At 33.9% G+C, this 16576-nt stretch overlaps 1 protein-coding gene across 1 annotated transcript in view; it reads left to right on the top strand.

The window, feature by feature from the left end:
• Positions 1 to 16576, top strand: part of SPTBN5 (spectrin beta, non-erythrocytic 5) — a 1783454-nt gene that overhangs the window by 1754836 nt on the left and 12042 nt on the right. Inside the window, exon 72 of the mRNA XM_044073536.1 lies at positions 11300 to 11395. Coding sequence (XP_043929471.1) covers positions 11300 to 11395 — 96 coding nt within the window. The remainder of the gene's footprint in view (positions 1 to 11299; positions 11396 to 16576) is intronic.

Genomic DNA, 16576 nt, shown 5'->3' with positions numbered 1-16576 from the left:
AGTTACTATATTTTATTACTATTCAATGATTAACTTAAACACTTTGCATAAACTACATTGTTAAATAATGGGGGGTTGCTTAATATTTAAGAATTTAATGGTTTCAAGTGATGGGGATGTTTTTAAAACTGTTTAATCTTCTTTTCATAGTTAGCATGCTTTAAACATCTTTTTTATTTAATTTGTGGCTCACCGATCACATTCACGAGCCCTTTAGCTTTCTAATGACTCTTTTTTAAGTATTTCTCCTGCCTTAAAGTTTTAAAAAAAGACAGAAAATATTTTTTTTGCATAGAGCAAGCTTCTGTGTGTCACTGTGGCAATTTAGCTTAATTTCTGAGGTGTTTGAGCGAAAGGAAGTGCTCCAGAAACTTTAACCTCTTCAGAAGCAGGAAATGAATGGAATGAAGAAACAGAACATCAAAACGGACAATTTTGAAATGTTGTAGCTACCAAAATGTAATATTTATCCTGTGTAACAGTAAAATATTCTTCCAACTTGAGAAATTTAAACTATATTATATTATGAATTTTTAATGTGAGAAATGTGTGTTAAGAGTGGCATGGTGCTCATAGGAATTGATTTGAATGTGGGAAACATATGGAAAGTATTGTAAACTTTATAGTACTGCTCCAAAGTGATTTTTCAAATAGCATTGGTTAAAGTAAGTTAACATTTATTTCAAATATTCAGTGTCTTCATTTCATTTTGTAACTGGTATTCTTATAATACTGCAACATGGATTCCTTGTCATCATCTCCTTCCAAAGTGTCATAATAAGCCAAAACATTTTGACTATTACTCTTCAACTTGTTAATATGAATGTTAGCAGGATATGAATGTAGTGTAAGAATTTTGGATAGTTATAGTAATATAACTAACTAAAAGTCTGATTAATTGCAGTTTATTCATTTAAGTAAGCTACATTTCAAATTTGCATCAGGAAAGCTAGCCACTTGCTTTATTTTTCTACTGACAACTAAATGTAATATTAATGCACACAGAGACACCCTTAAAATAAGCTTTTTTTACTTATAGTTCCCATTTTCTTGTATCCTGCAGGTATTTTGAGTTAGATAGGCTGATCTTAGTTATAGTGATTTTACATTTTTGTATAGGTAAAATACTGCTATGAAAGTGATGTGCTGCTACAGTGACTGTGGGATTACATGGGCAGGAGGTGATTTTTAAACATTTGATTACAGTTGACCACCAGTTTTATATAATGTCATGCATACTCCATAACATTTTACCATGAAGTTTAAAGATTTATGTTTTATTGTATAGTGTATTTTCTATAGGTGGGGAAAAAGATTTTTAAGAATAGACTGACAGCATATTGTTTAGTTTTTCAGTCTTGTTTATGAACACTATAACAATTATATCAGAGTGTACATTATTTATTTATGATGCTTAGTTTTTATTTACATGGAAGTAGTAGCAATAAAATATGATTAAACAGTGACATGGGGTTGTTGGTGGGTGATTTGGATGATTCTTTCATCAAGCCAGGAATGTTTTATTCCATGATGGAGGATAAGAATGTTTTTTTTTTACTCAGATTGTTTTGTATCAGTCTTATATATTAGTTTTTAAACTATTTATTTTAAAAGATGTCATTATACAAATGTTTCCCTTGAATATTAATGAGTTAAATAATCCAATAAAGAGAGGTAATTTAAATAAGTATTTAACATTACACAAATCAGATTTTTTTTTTGCAAGAAACCCATTTATTGACCAAAGATTTAGATTGATTGCTATTAAAAGATTATTCAGTTTTAGTAGGTATCCACTTTAGCTCAAAAAGAAGAAATATTCATATTCTCTGGAAGAAAACATTAGGTTTACCTGAGATCGTTGATGCTTACTCTGATAAGAATGGTATGCTGGAATTGGTGGTAATAGAAATAGATTGAAAAAGTTTACGCTGTTATTAACACATAGTGGATTCCTGGAATAGGATCTAAGATGGCTTATAATACTATATTCAAAAGCAGAAATGTAGATAGCCAGAGATTTTAATTAAGACACTACTAATGATAAAGTAATCAGGCTAGCTTTTGCAGCTAAACACTTAAATCATTATATAAATTCAATCAATATGAGCGATATTTCAGGTCTAAAATTACCAAATTCTTTAAATTATACTAATTTTTCTTAAAGACTTGGAATCCAAACCAATATTGATTTTTTATATCTAATACACTCTATTCTAAAATAGAAGTTGTATTAATATTCTCTTTTCCTTTGTCTGACCAAAATGCTGTCACTTTTCTTTAACTTTAGGTCTAAATGATTTAATCGATTGTCAAAGACTCATTGCATATATAATTCAAATAAAAGGTTATAGTGAAGGTTTTTTAAATGAGTTAGATCAATTTATGGAATTTAATAATAACAGTAAGGTCACAGATGACATTTTACGGGATACGCTTAAAGTCTATTTATATGGTGAAATTAAAAATGTATATATATGTAAAAGAAATTAATGGGGCAAAGAAATAAATGCTTTGCAAACTAACATTGATAACTTAAAATTAAATTTAAAACCCAATGATAATGCTACAAATATGGAGCTGAAAAAAATCTAAATCAGAAATATCTAGAAATACTATCCCATAAGATTACAATTAATTTGGAAAAAATAAATTACAGGCATATTCAATAAATCCTAAGAGTCTACAAAGATTAGCTATTAGATAAAAAATATGAATAAAACAAATCATATTAAGGAGATTATTCACAAAGAAGGAAATAAAAATATTAAAATAACTGATTTAAAAAATATACTAGAATGCTTTCAAAAATATTATGAAAAAATTAATAAAACAAACACAAGCCTTGATAATAGTAATCTATTGGATAGCTTCTTGAAAGAAAACATATGTTATAAGTTAACCAAAGAACAGAAAAGTATTTATGTATTTATTTTACATTTGTTGACCGTAAAAGTAAAATTAATAAATCTTTTTCTTTTAAAGAATTAAAAGATCAGATTAAAATCTCAAAACAAATAAAGCTCTGGGGTTAGACAGGATAATTTTGGTGCTGCGGTAGCATTGTCACCTCACAGTAAGATGTTGTCCTGTTTGATTCTCAGCTAGAGCGTCTTCTGTGTGGAGACATGCGTGACTGGGTGTACCTTTGTTGAAGGTTGTGCATTAGAGCCGGAAACTCGGTACGTAAAAATCTACTGCCAATCATTAGCAGACCGGAGTTCCGCTGTGGCGACCCCTAACCGAGAAAAGCCGAAAGACACAAAAACAACAAGCTTTCACCTGATAATATTTTAAAAATGTTATTAAAAGCTTTGAAGAAGTCAAGACCAGTTCTAATATTCCCCCATCATGGAAATATTCTGTTATTACACCCATTATAAGATTAGATAAAGATCCTGCTTTATGTTCTTCTTATCACCCTACTTCACTCCTAAATGTAGACTATAAGATTTTCATGTCTATATTAGCAAAAAAGATTAAATCTTATACTATTAGGATTTCTAAATAAAGACCAGGCTGGTTTTATAACAAATATAAGAGTCCAAGATAATATTATAAGACTCTTTTCATTGACTGATATAGCAAATAATAATAAAAAAGGTCTCAATAATAAGTTTAGATTTAAATGAGGCTTTTACCTCTGTGAACTGGTCTTTTTTGTTAATTATCTTTTTTCCACTGTCTTCATAACTTGAATTAAAAACCTGTATGATAATTCAAAATCTTTTGTTAAGATAGGTTATTTTTATCTAAACCCTTTGATATATATTAAAAGGCAGAAAACAAGGATATCCTCTTTCTCCTTTTTTATTTGCACTAATTATAGAGGTGTTTGTAAAGTATAAAAAAGAGCTAACATAAACATTAAAGGCTTTATAATAGATAAAGACTTTTTCTCTAAGATTCAACATTTTGCAGACAATATTCTGTTAACTAGTGGTAATACTGAAGTTTCTATAGATCATATAGTTAGCTCTTTAGATTGTTTTGAAAAAGTTTAAGGTCTGAAATTTAACCAGAGTAAAACAAAGACTTTACTCATAAATAAAAAGATAATCACCCTTTTAAAATCTTATAAAAATGTATTTGGGATAATACACAGGTTAAATATTTAGATACTTCTATTGAATTCAATAATAAAGATTCAAGATCAGTAATCTAAGCAATTTAATTGACAAAATTATAAAATTAACCAATAACTGGAATAAGTTATTCTTCACTGTGGAGGATAGACTTACGTTGATCAAAATGATAATTTTACCAAAAATTGTATCCAATTGTCAGTCACTGGTTCTTCCTCCTTCTAAAAATGTATTCTATTAAAGTTTTTTATGGTATCCTAAAAATACAAGAATATCTTTGCATTGACGTACAAAAAGCTGGAAAGAAGGCAGTACTGGATTTCCTAACATTAAGATGCATGCAAAGTCTGTAATTATTAAAATAATACTATTGTAGCATGACTCTTGCATGTCTCATGTTAAAAGTAATGCATAAGAGAGCATTAATAGATAGTAATAAATCTGTTATTGAACCTTACTTGAAATTGGGAATTAACTCTGTTGGGTTTTAAAAGATTATGTTTAAAATGATAGATATAAGCTTACTTTTAACCCTTTTATTAGTCAAATACTTTTAATTTTTAGGAGATTTATGAATTCATTTTATTTGGTTAAAGAACTACTAATTTTATTATTTCCTATAGCTTTCACACATGAATGTTTAGTATCTTTCAATACAAGTAAAATGTTAGACCTCAAAAATAATAATTTAACTTTTTGACATCAATTTCTTAATGGAAATAAAGTACATTCAGCGGATTATTTAATATCAAGATACAGCTTAGAGAAAAATAGTTGGTTGGATATACAAATCTGTAAGGAATATATTCAACATAAAATTAAATCATCATTAGACCTTCGTTTAAAACTATTCCAAAAAATGTAGATTTCTTTTCTAACAAAAATAGTAATACATCCAAAGGGAAATCCTATTTATCAATTACTTATAAGATTATTAGAATGGAATTTGTTACTCATGACTTATCATTCTGGAATTACTCAGCAAAAATTAACAATGAGTCATTTTCAGATGCATGTAAAAATTATTTTTTAAATCTGCAGGAAGGTCAATGTCTTCACTCTATTAGAAGTTCTAAACATGGAAATTTCTACACAGAGTTTTTTAACACCACACAAAATTGCATTACTATATAAAGTAGAAAAAATAAAATGCTGGAGATGTAACTAAGGTCTTGACACAGATTGGACACACATAATAATACAGTGTAAGATGGTATCTTCCTTTTGGATTGAGTTTAGAATCTTATCCCAAGCATTGTGGTAAGATAATTGTATCATTACTGATTCATTGATTTTATTTAATGCCCCAATCCAGCCACTATACCAGTCTCACAAATACTTCTTCTTTGGTCTGTCCTAGCTATTGCTAGGAAATTTATAACTAAAAAAAGAAATATAAAACTGCATTCTCTTTCAGTGATTTCATTAATCTAGCAAAGTTTGTTTGCAAAAATGAATTGTCAACCATAAAATGAGAACTATAAATTTAACCCATCAGTACATTTTCTGGAAAAAACTTAATGATCTACTAGAAAAGTATTAATGGTTTAGTGTATATAAAAATTTCTTGTTGTGGACAATTGTAAATAGTTACTTTTTGTCTTGTTTTGGATGTTTTGAAATCTTGTTTGACATTTGAAAATCAAATATTTTTTAAGTGACTTCAAGTGGTCCTGACAGATTATATTTTAAGCTATTTAGGAATCATCCCAGGATATTGTCAGGGCCTATTGAGGCTGTATTTTTTACCTTAGGTATTGCCTCCAAGACCTGCTTTCTGCTAATAGTTGGTGGGGTTTATGCTAATAGATATTTCATGGGGGTGGTGGGGGTGTAGAGGTGAAGTTTGTGCTGAATTTGTTAGCCAGTAGATTCTCTGTATCATGAAATAAAATGCACCAAGTTAACACACAAACATACGTTTATTCAAACCAAAAATAGAAAAAATAAAAATGGTTAGTGCTTTCACAACTACACTAGTTGCATCATCAGACACAGTAGTTTAACATAATAAGGCTTATATAGAAGATGCAATAAAGTCAGCTGACAATCCAGTAGTCACATGTTCCAATGCTTATAAATGTGTAACATTAAATATATATAAATGTAAATATACATAAAACATAAATAAATATGCATGAATATACTAATAAATGGTTAAAACATTACTATAAATATATATAAAATATTTAGTTAAATTTTGGGGTTTCTGACTTCATATCCTTCAGAAAATATAATAATGCAAAATCTGTCATTCTAGCAACTTTCTACTTTTATAGAAACAATATTTAAAATCTAAACAAAAAGAATACGAACAACTCAGGGTAAAAACAAGGTACATAAAACAGATAAGTAAAATGCTTAAAGAAATATAATAATATAATAATTCTAATGTTTCAATGGTCTGGCTTTTAAAAAAGGTTTTAAGGAACTATTTCATTCAAGCCAGGATATTTTTATGTTTATGGTCTAAATGTGTGGAAGACACTGAAGCCTTAACTGGGGGAGTACTTTCTGCAGATTTAAACCATGTCTCACTAATGGCATAGATGTCTATATTCTCCAGAGTGAGGAGAATTTGTAGGTTGTGAAGTTTCTTGCTTATGCTCCTAGCATTGAGCACTAACACTTTTAGGTATCTTTTGGGTTTTATTTGCCATGTCAGTAGTTTTTTTTTTTTTTTCAATTTTGCATTGCCTAAAATAGCTCTAAGGAGGTGTATAAAGTTTTAACCAATATTCGGAAGCCTAGAGGAAACAGGTACAGATCATCCTTTGAAAAGCAACATGGCTTATTAACCATGTTCTCCCATGTTGACAAATATTGAATCCACATTGAAAGACACCAGAAACTGAGCCAATTATTGAAGTCAATCATTTTTTGTTCCTACTGTGGCATCATTATTGGTGAAGGTAGAATGCTGCTCGGTGCAAGTCACATTCCTGCCTGAAACACATATTCAGAGAGATCAATGATGTCAGTCTTCATATTGTCCAGGGAGGTATGGCTCAGGTCAGTAATGCCCACATGGACTATGATGGAATCATACTGGTACCTGTGGTTTACTGACTTGAGTATGCAACTTGTCTGATCCTTGCTCTAGGTAACCAATTAAGTGTTATCTTCTCCTTGTTCATTCTGGCGAGTAGGTCATCGGTGTGACATACAATGGAGTCCCCTACAAGAGTCCTGGGTAATGTGTTTGCTTGCCTTATAGACTTTGATCTTGGGGCTACTCTAGGTATAGATATATGTGTGGGGTTTAGTATTGCTTTTGGTGAGTGCTTTAGAGATTGCTGAGGAGTTGCTATTTATAGGCTTAGGAAGTCTTTGAGGTTTGTGAAGCTTGCTTTTTAGTGCCTCAGCATAAGTTAGTCTATGTCTGGTGGATATAGTGTGTGTTCTTGATGACCTTGTTTGTATGCAAAATTTTTGCCTGTGGTGAAATTGTGTATGTGCATCTCTCACACACTTTGTTTCTTTAAGGATTACCAGTGTGCATCTGAAATGGGAAAGGTTCTCATTCACCATCCTATCCCCTCAGACTGCTTGTGGAACAAAACGAATAGCTGACTGGATTAGATGATTGTGATCATGGAAATCATTTCTAATATGTACTTGTGATTTGTAAGGTAAACACCTTAACCATTATGCCAACCTCCCACCCACATAAGTTAAGTTTGACATCACGTATGGTGCACTTGGTTCGGTGAGTAGAACGCAGCTCCCCATTCTTCAAATAAAATAAAATAACATTACTGAAAGCTGGCATGTCGGTGTTCAAAAAAAAAAAGATTTAAAGTGTAAGGTGAAGTGATTTATCAAGCTCTTAAACTAGGTGGAGTTGGTCCTTCACCTGACACAGTAGCAAGAATATAAGGAAGGCTCAGCAGCAGCAGGTAAAGGTAGCTGCACTGCAGAAGGGTGCCATATGGGGAGGGAGGGTGCCAATTTTTCTTCCCATCTTAAAAATGTTGACAATTCAGTTTCTTCTCCCCTTCTACAAAAGGGACCTGGTTGTACAGAGCAGACATGAAGGGTATTTACCTTGATGTTCCAACCCTATCCATTTCAGCAGTAATTCATGGTTCAGGTTCAAAATATGAACTTTAGTTTTAAAACCTTGCCCTTTTTGTTAACATATGCAGCTTATACCTTTACCAAAATGTTTTGCTTCTGCAGCAAGTTTTCTCAGAGGTGCAAGAATACATGTTTCCCACAATTAGATAACTGGATCTAAACAACACTGAGATGACAATCATCTGATCCATTGCGGATGTTGTCATTTATGAGTCTCATTGTGTGCACATTGCAGAGCAAGGTGTTCTTTATTCAAGAGAGGAAGCTATCCATTGTCAAACCGCATGCTTCAAAAGTGGTCTGTTTCTGTGAAAGTTGTGTTTTACAGCCATAAGGCTAGTGGCAACAGCAGTTCAACTTTGCCAGACTGCACATGACTTAGCAATGTCGTCTCTCTCAATGGATCTAACATAAAGGAATTGTATCAGGGCAGCTTCACATTCTTCAGACAAAAGTTAGTGGACCTGAAGGTCAAACCCTCTTAAACATCCTGCTTTGAGAGCAATTTTGATGATGAATGTTTCCTGAAAGTTAAGTGAGGTTGCCTAGACAGTCAGATGGTGCAGGAGACTTGGCTTTCTTGTTGAGAAAGGATTCACACCAGTCTCAAGCTGGCAACATAGAGGAAAGTCATGCAGGTCTTCCACCTAAAGCTGTCAGCAGTAGTTCTTGTTCTGATGTACAGAGCAATGCAGTTGTTATGTAGCACATCAACAAGCAAGAAGAAAGGAAATAATCTTCCCTGCTATACAAGAGGATACCTGTTTGAGAATAGGCCTTAAAAGGTTTGCTTATTTTGAATCAATAAATTCTCGGAGTTTTCAGCAAACAAATTTATTTATTAAGTTGTTTTGCAGTATTGCAATATGAGAAACAAATGGGGAAAATATCATTCAAATTTTGTCTTTTTTGTTGGCATGCCCTGAAATAGATCTGTAATGTTTGAGCATACTGTTTGCTAAAGACAGATTCTGAAATCTTTTTTATTAAACTGCTCATCTCTTTTATGGAATAGGAACTTTCCTCTTCTGTTTCTTTCATTAAGGAAGTTTAGCTCAGGTGTCATATAGACCATGTGATAATGTTTCAGGTGACTTTCTTTTGGCAATAGCTGATTTGATTTCTGCTCACAGCACCTGTCCCTGGACTCCTCCCCCTTAGACATTTCCTTTCTTTCTGCATCAGTGTGTGAAAATATCAGTTCCAAAATACTGAAACATCATGTTTGCCCACTGAAGACATAGCTGTAGCTAAACTTTAAGATTCACAAGTTTTCAAAGTTTTTTTTGGCTGCAAGCATGCAATCTACTAGAGTGATGAGTATCTAAATGAAAGAAGTTTTTAAAAAGAAAGACTGCATTTCTCACAAGTTAAGATATATTTTAACAATTTCTGCTGTTTGCTATCCTATCCAGATGAAATGTTAGTGTAGTTGGTATTTTCAAGACTTTAATTTGACTAGTATTACCCAATAATGACCCACCCCATGTACCACTGGACACTTGCAGTATCATTTTTTTAACCAAGAAAACAGAAAAACATTTCAAATGTCCAGTCCTTATGCTTATCATCTGGTGAATTTTCTTGCAATTATAATTTGCGAGCAGATTTAATTAGTAGGCTAGGTGTTCAAAGGTAGCATCATATGTGTCACACTAAAGTATTTAGGAAAGCTAAGCAAATTCTTTCTTTTGCTAAAATCAGATAAGGAAACTCTGTTGAAAACAAACCATTTATTCTTGGTTTAGTCATTGCATTTCTAAGTGTTTACTTCTTAATGTGAAGAGTGTTGCTGAGGTGCAGTGCAGTCACAGCTTTGACTTTTTTCTTCTGATACCTCAGATCTAAGAAAATCGATCAGATAAAAAAGTCAAATGTAAACAAAATTGTTCAAAATTACAGAAGTAAATCCAACCAGTCAACCACAGCAATTGCTGTATAAAATCATGGATTTTATTCAAAGAAGGAAAATAAAACTATAAAAGCCTTGCAAGGCTCTTATGGTTTTATTTTCCTTCTTTGAATAAAATTTTAACCAGTCTTGATCTGTCTACAACATTTTTTTCTCTTGTGAATTGTACTTGAAATAAATACTTTTCAAGAAGGCAATCTCCTGTCCAATAAACACATGGTGTATAACCAATGCCTGAACTTTTAGGTTCTATAGAAGCTCTTCATAATTAACTAATCTCTGTGGATCCTAGTGAAAAAGAAAAGAACATTCAGCTTTTTTCTCTTAAATTTATATTCTTACATTTCTTTGGAGAGGAGTATGTCTGCAAATACAAAGCTTTATTTGACTTGAGTACATTATACCTTGGTAATTGTGCAGGCAGAGATGTTGTGTGACCGTTTTTAGAGGAAATGGATACTGCACATTAAAGTTTTCACTGGATTCTGTGTCCCCCAGACATCTTTATTCTTGACTTCTTAAAAGATGATGAAAACAGTAGCTAAATACCTTTCATGCTTTTGTGCACCTATTGAAATGTTATCCCCTAGCCAATCTGTCATTCCACTAGCAAAAGTCCTACATATCTTGTCAGCACAAGAGATATCGCTGACAAGATTAAAGAGGATCTTATACCTTCAATGAAGATTTTTTTTCAGTAGTACTAGAACTTCAGTGTCTGTCTTTATTTTTAAAGCCTTCATGAAAATTACACTGCATAAAAGGTCTGTTTGTGTTAAGGGCATGACTGAAACCGACAATTTTAAAGTCATAAATAAGATTCAAAAGGGTAGGGGTGGCTTGTTGGTGTAAGGGTGAGATTCTGATTTTGGGTGTGAGTAATGCAAAGAACACATAAGGAGGAGTAATATTAGGAATAATTTCTTGGGATGTAGCTTACAGATGCATGGAGCAGACTTTGCAGAGGTGACAGGTGCAAATCCATTGATGAATCTAAGATTGTATGAAACAAGTTTAAGAAAGCTAAACAATGGAATGGTGAAGTAAGCAATCGCCTAGGATCTGTGGAATTTCCTTTAGAAGGGAAGTTGGCAAAATGCATGCTACTGACAGTCATGTTGTACCATCAGTTCTTCATTGTTTCTGGATCTGTACATTATCATATGCTCTATAAATTGTGTATATTCATTGTAGTGAATTAAGCATACTATTTCCATTGCAGGTAAACAAGATATAGCAAACACTGGCCTGCACCTTGAGAAAACTGGTTCCTTAAAGAGAAGAGCACCTGTTGCACCCTTCATCAACACAAAAGCAGGTTAATTAAAGGACCGAGAGTCAATTTCATATTTTTATTATTTGTGATTCATATAAAATAGCAACATGTTTTATGCCTGATCCCGCACTTTGGTTTATATATTTATGTCAGATTTATAGATATGTCTTCCTTCAGTTCCTTATATTCCTCTCTTAGATTCTCCTCATGTAGAAGCAGAAGATGTGTGGTCTTTAAATAGTGAACTCTCTCCATAGTGATTCTGCATGCATCACCCTTCCAACATGACGTCTTACGAGCTGAGATACAACTCTAGATTACATAGTGGTACCTCCTATAAATCAACTAAGTTTGATCAGGTTATCTTGCCTGTTGCCCAGTATTTCTAAAGTTTTGTACAGCACTGAGATCTGCCTTGTATAGTTTGAATATAAGATCCCAGGCCTACTCCCTCGATTTCATGATGAATCTGTATAATTCTGACTTCCTCTCTTATTCTCTCAGAGGAATTTTCTCACATTTTTCTAATTCTCTTCTCTGCACTGTCTCAGGTTGTGCATTTGCTATCTCCACTTCTATATTTCTCTTGATTTACTAAACCACCTCCTAACCCACTATATTGTGCTGATATACTTTTGAGATATGCCTGTTTAAGTTCTCTCCACTTCCTGGCTGACCTAGCAAGATGACCCCTACCCACTTTATCCAAATTAAAGCTACATATATTATTCAAGACTACCATATGGCTGTCGGGAAAAGTTAGTTACAAGGAAGGTGGAATGAAAAGCAAATGACTTATAAAAAACATCCTAAAAGTCTTGGAGAATGAGACCATTTCTTGAGCTACTGTAAAACTAAAGTGTTTTCTGTCCTCTATGCATATCATTTTCAGTGGCATGCTTTCATAACACCATGGAGAATTATTACTGAGGTTTTTCACTGTCAAAATCCATCTCTCAGGCCTGTGTGTGAGTTTAGAATCATACCTCTCAACTGTTCAGATTTTTGCAGAATGTCCAGATTTTTGCCTCACAGTTTTGGTCTTTTCCTCATAAAATGTGTGGTTTTCTGGCAAATCATTGAGGATTGATGTCAATAAATAATGACAGTCATTTACATTTTAGACTTCATATCCTTCAAAAAATGCAGTCTATATAGCTATAGCTTCAAGGCTATAAAAGCAATAGTTAAAATGTATCCCTTTTTGGACCTTTATTCCCCCCCTCCCCCATTATTTTTGGCTTTGTCCAGATTTCTTGTGTTCAGAGATTGAGAGCTATCTTTAGAATTAATGGAACTGAATGCAATACCATGGGACATACTACTGAAATTATCTTCCTTTACGCTTCCCTTTCCTCCCTTTGCCACAAAAGACATCATGCCTTGTACTTTATCAATTTTGTATTTGCTTGAAGGTGAACTAAAGATCCCAATTATGTATAACTTGCTGAGATAAGTTCTACCCCATCTAAATCATATGAAGATGCAATCAAGTTCAAACTACAAAAAACAAATGGGGAACATCATTCCACTACTTATCAGCTGTATCATTAACTAATTCCTCCCAGCTAAGCAGCTACTCTTTGTTCAGAAATGTTAAACTGCTCATTTGCATCAAAGAGGACACTGCTGTTCCTTTAAATTATTGACATACCTTTGTCTTCCCTCTGTTTTCCAGAATCTTAGAAAAGGTTGTTTTCTGCCAGCTGTCTGTCTTCACCCCATGGTTTCATAGCATTACATATCACTCAGCAGCCCTAATGAAGACCATCTCTGATATGACAGGCCATTGCTAATGGTCTGGGTACTAAGGTAGTTCTTATAGATTTCATAAAGGCATTTGATTGTAAAGATCTACAGAAACTGGAACTTTTAATGATCCCTGCTCTGCTTCAGAAGCTAACTCTCTGACCTTTCTCATTGTATGCTGTGCACCTGCATCTATTCACTTCCTACATCACATACGCATACTCTTAGTACTTTGTTAAGTACACTGTTTTTAATATTAAATAAGTGCCTGCTTCCTTGACCCAAAAGTCATCCCTCCTTTATGCTGATGACCTTATAATTTATAATACATCATCCATTGCTTTCCTTCACTTCCTTCTATCACCCAGGGTTGTGTAGTCAAACACTTTGTTTGCAAATCTTCAAAAGTTAAACCTAATCTAAATCATAAATGTCACCTATGAAGGACCCACAATTGCACCCTAAAACAAAGATATTCAATTTGGTCTTTGGGCTTTTAACATTCTTTAACTTGTTACCTTAATGTCACTGTTCAGTCTATTTACCACTGTACCTGAGGTATACAGTCTTCATTCCAACTACACTATTTCCCTAGGACTATTTATAATAAGGACCAGTGCAGGAGCTAGGCCTAATCCACTGCGTTGCTCCCATTGCTGCCTGTTTCGCAGTATGCTTCATTTAGCATTGCCCCATCTTCAAGCATTTCCCCAAAAACATCTTCAGTCCTTTAGCACCTGTAACTGTGCTAGTCCGTGCCATCTCACTACTGACTATATGTACCATATAACCTTTCTTTACTTTCCATTCAACCAAACCTATGAAATCTAATAAGTCACATACCGCTGTTCTATGCTTTATAATGCACTGTTTGATTCATAGCACTGCATTTTGTATGTTACAAGATAGAATATGTTATAGATTCATAGATAATTACTAGTCAAATTACTCTAAAGGCCATTGTTAAGCCTACTCATGCTTCCCAAATACATTTGACAGATTCTAATGCCACTCATTTTATTGCTTTGTTGCTTGAGTAGGAGTAATTGAGCAGTTATACGCTTTGTCTTTCTATTAGGGACATAGGTGACAGACCAAGGGCAAATTTGTGGTTCCTCATCCATTGATCCAAATTGCACTTAAATAAGTGCAAGGAGGAAATCTGCTTCACATGGATGGGAAAGGTTAGTCTCTGAAGCATATACCTGCCCCTCCAATATGTTATATATGTATTGCAGATGATGTCCTTATATTGGGTGTTTCTAATGCCATTTGTTTTGCCATGTCCAACTGTTCCATAAGTGCTGAATCAGAGAATGCTTTGAAGGCCAGGCATAGATCACCTCTCAGCAGTCTGTAGAAGACTGATTACAAGTTAAGGATTTGAGGCAGTCTGCATATAACCTGTTGACTTAACCATGTATTCTTTTTTGTAAGGAACTTTTCTGGATACTCCATTTGTTGTAAATCCTCGATCGGGTACATACCAAAGGGGGCATTCTACTCAATGACTGGTTTAATGAGGCCAAGTACAATAGAAGAATGGAACAATGACATCTTTGGACCTAGATGCCATACCTTTGCTTATAAGTTGCATAACATAGAATGATTTCCATAAAACAGAAGACATATGATAGTCAAAGGCTAGGTCACTGTCTACATTCATTCCCAAATTCCAAACTACAGGGTCAACTCTTAGAGGTATTTTATCAATGCAGTAATTTCCAGTGGTGGTCGTCTTTCTGAAAGATACTTTGACACATTTTTTTAGCATTAAGTTTTAAACCATGACTCTGCTACCAGTTATTAGACTGTGTGAGGCCTTTCTGGAGGATGCTTGTGTCTCTGGAGGATTCTATGACTGTGCCTAGTTTGCAGAAATTTGCAAATTTTGTCAGCCAGATGTCTTTGACATTGGCCTTGACATTAGAGAAGTAGATGCAAAAAGGAGTGGACCCAGTGCCAAGCTGTGGAAGACTACACTAGTGAATGACTTTTTTGTGGAAGTATATTCACCTGTCCTAATTACTTGTGTCCTTACTGTGAGGTCTATACCTAATTTTGGGAGCTTTCTATAATGCCTAAGTTGAGTATTGTGTCAAATGCATTGGCTAGGTCAAAGCAGGTGGTATGCACTGTTTTGCTTTCATTCTTTGCTTTGGTGATCATCTCAGAGAAGTCCACCAGGTTAAGTAGGCATGACCTGCCCTGGACAAAACTAAACCAGATTGGATCCAATGTCTGACGATTTATTATGTCATTATTTGTCATGTCCATGATTATTCTTTCCATGGTCTTACATATCAAACTAGTCAGGCTTATTAGTCAGTGGTTTCCCAGGTTTATGGTTAGCCTACCTTTATGCAGAGGGATAAAAATTGCAGCCTTTTATTTCCTTGGCGTGAAGTCTGTTCGCAAGCTATTTTTAAACAGAGCTTCTAGTGGCCCAGTAGGTCATGTTTCATCCTATTAAGGTGAATCAGGTCCTATTGATGCAGTGTTTTTTGCCTTGGAGACTACATTGAGAATATGTTTTCTAGTGATAATTAGGGGAGCTATGGTGGCGGATATTTCTTGAGAGGAATTTGGGTGAGAAAGTGGGGTAAAATTGGAGTTGAATTTATCAGCCAATAGATTTTCTACATCATGTTTCTTAGTATAGGTGTCTGCATTTACAATTATTTCAGCACATTGCTATGCATTACTTTTGAAGTTCTGTACTTAGATGAAGAATGTCTTGTTGACCTTAGCCTGAAAAGCTATTATTACCTTAAATGTGGCTTTGTCAGACTTAATCCCATGGGTTGCTTATTTAGGTTGAGTGCACCTTGCTGTGCACTGCATTTATTAGTTTTTGGTCATGATTTTCTTACTTGTGTTATGCAGCTTATTAGAGTGGGGATTCCACTAAGGTGGCTTATTTTAGATAGGTTTCACTGCCTCTGTGTAGCTGACTAAATGATTATAAAGTGTTTCTGTGAATAACTCTGCATAGTCTGTGGTGTTCCCTGGATTTGGGGGTGGGGCCTTGAAAATTTCATCAAGGTGTCACAAGTAGGAATCTTGCCTTGGAATAATTCCTAAAAGTTCTAGAGTGACTTGATGTCTCGGTTTTATTTTTATTTCGAAAGAGACAACTTTATGGTCCATCCTAAGCTGTGAGGACATTACACTTGGTGGGGTTCGAGGGCACAGGCAGTCAGGCACAATTAGGCAGCCTGCTTGGGGGGCGGGGGGGGGGGGTAATACACTTTTCTAATCATCTAGAATTTAATACCTTATATGTATTGCATGTGTGATTGCCTGCATTAATATCTCTTCCGTACTTCGTTTTATTTAACTACTGTTAGTTATGCAATTGTCCCTGAAAATAAGCACCTGTGCTTAGTATGAGAAGCCAACATACCAAACATTTAGTAAATAATTCCTTTTATTAATTTTAACTGAGCACAAAAATGCATGATCTCTTGTGTT

This window comes from Protopterus annectens, chromosome 6.part0 (genome assembly GCF_019279795.1).
Source record: "Protopterus annectens isolate FY-2018-M chromosome 6.part0, PAN1.0, whole genome shotgun sequence".
Lineage (NCBI taxonomy): Eukaryota > Metazoa > Chordata > Ceratodontiformes > Protopteridae > Protopterus > Protopterus annectens.
The sequence above is the reverse complement of the archived record's forward strand: the minus strand, read 5'-3'. Positions and strand labels throughout refer to the sequence as shown.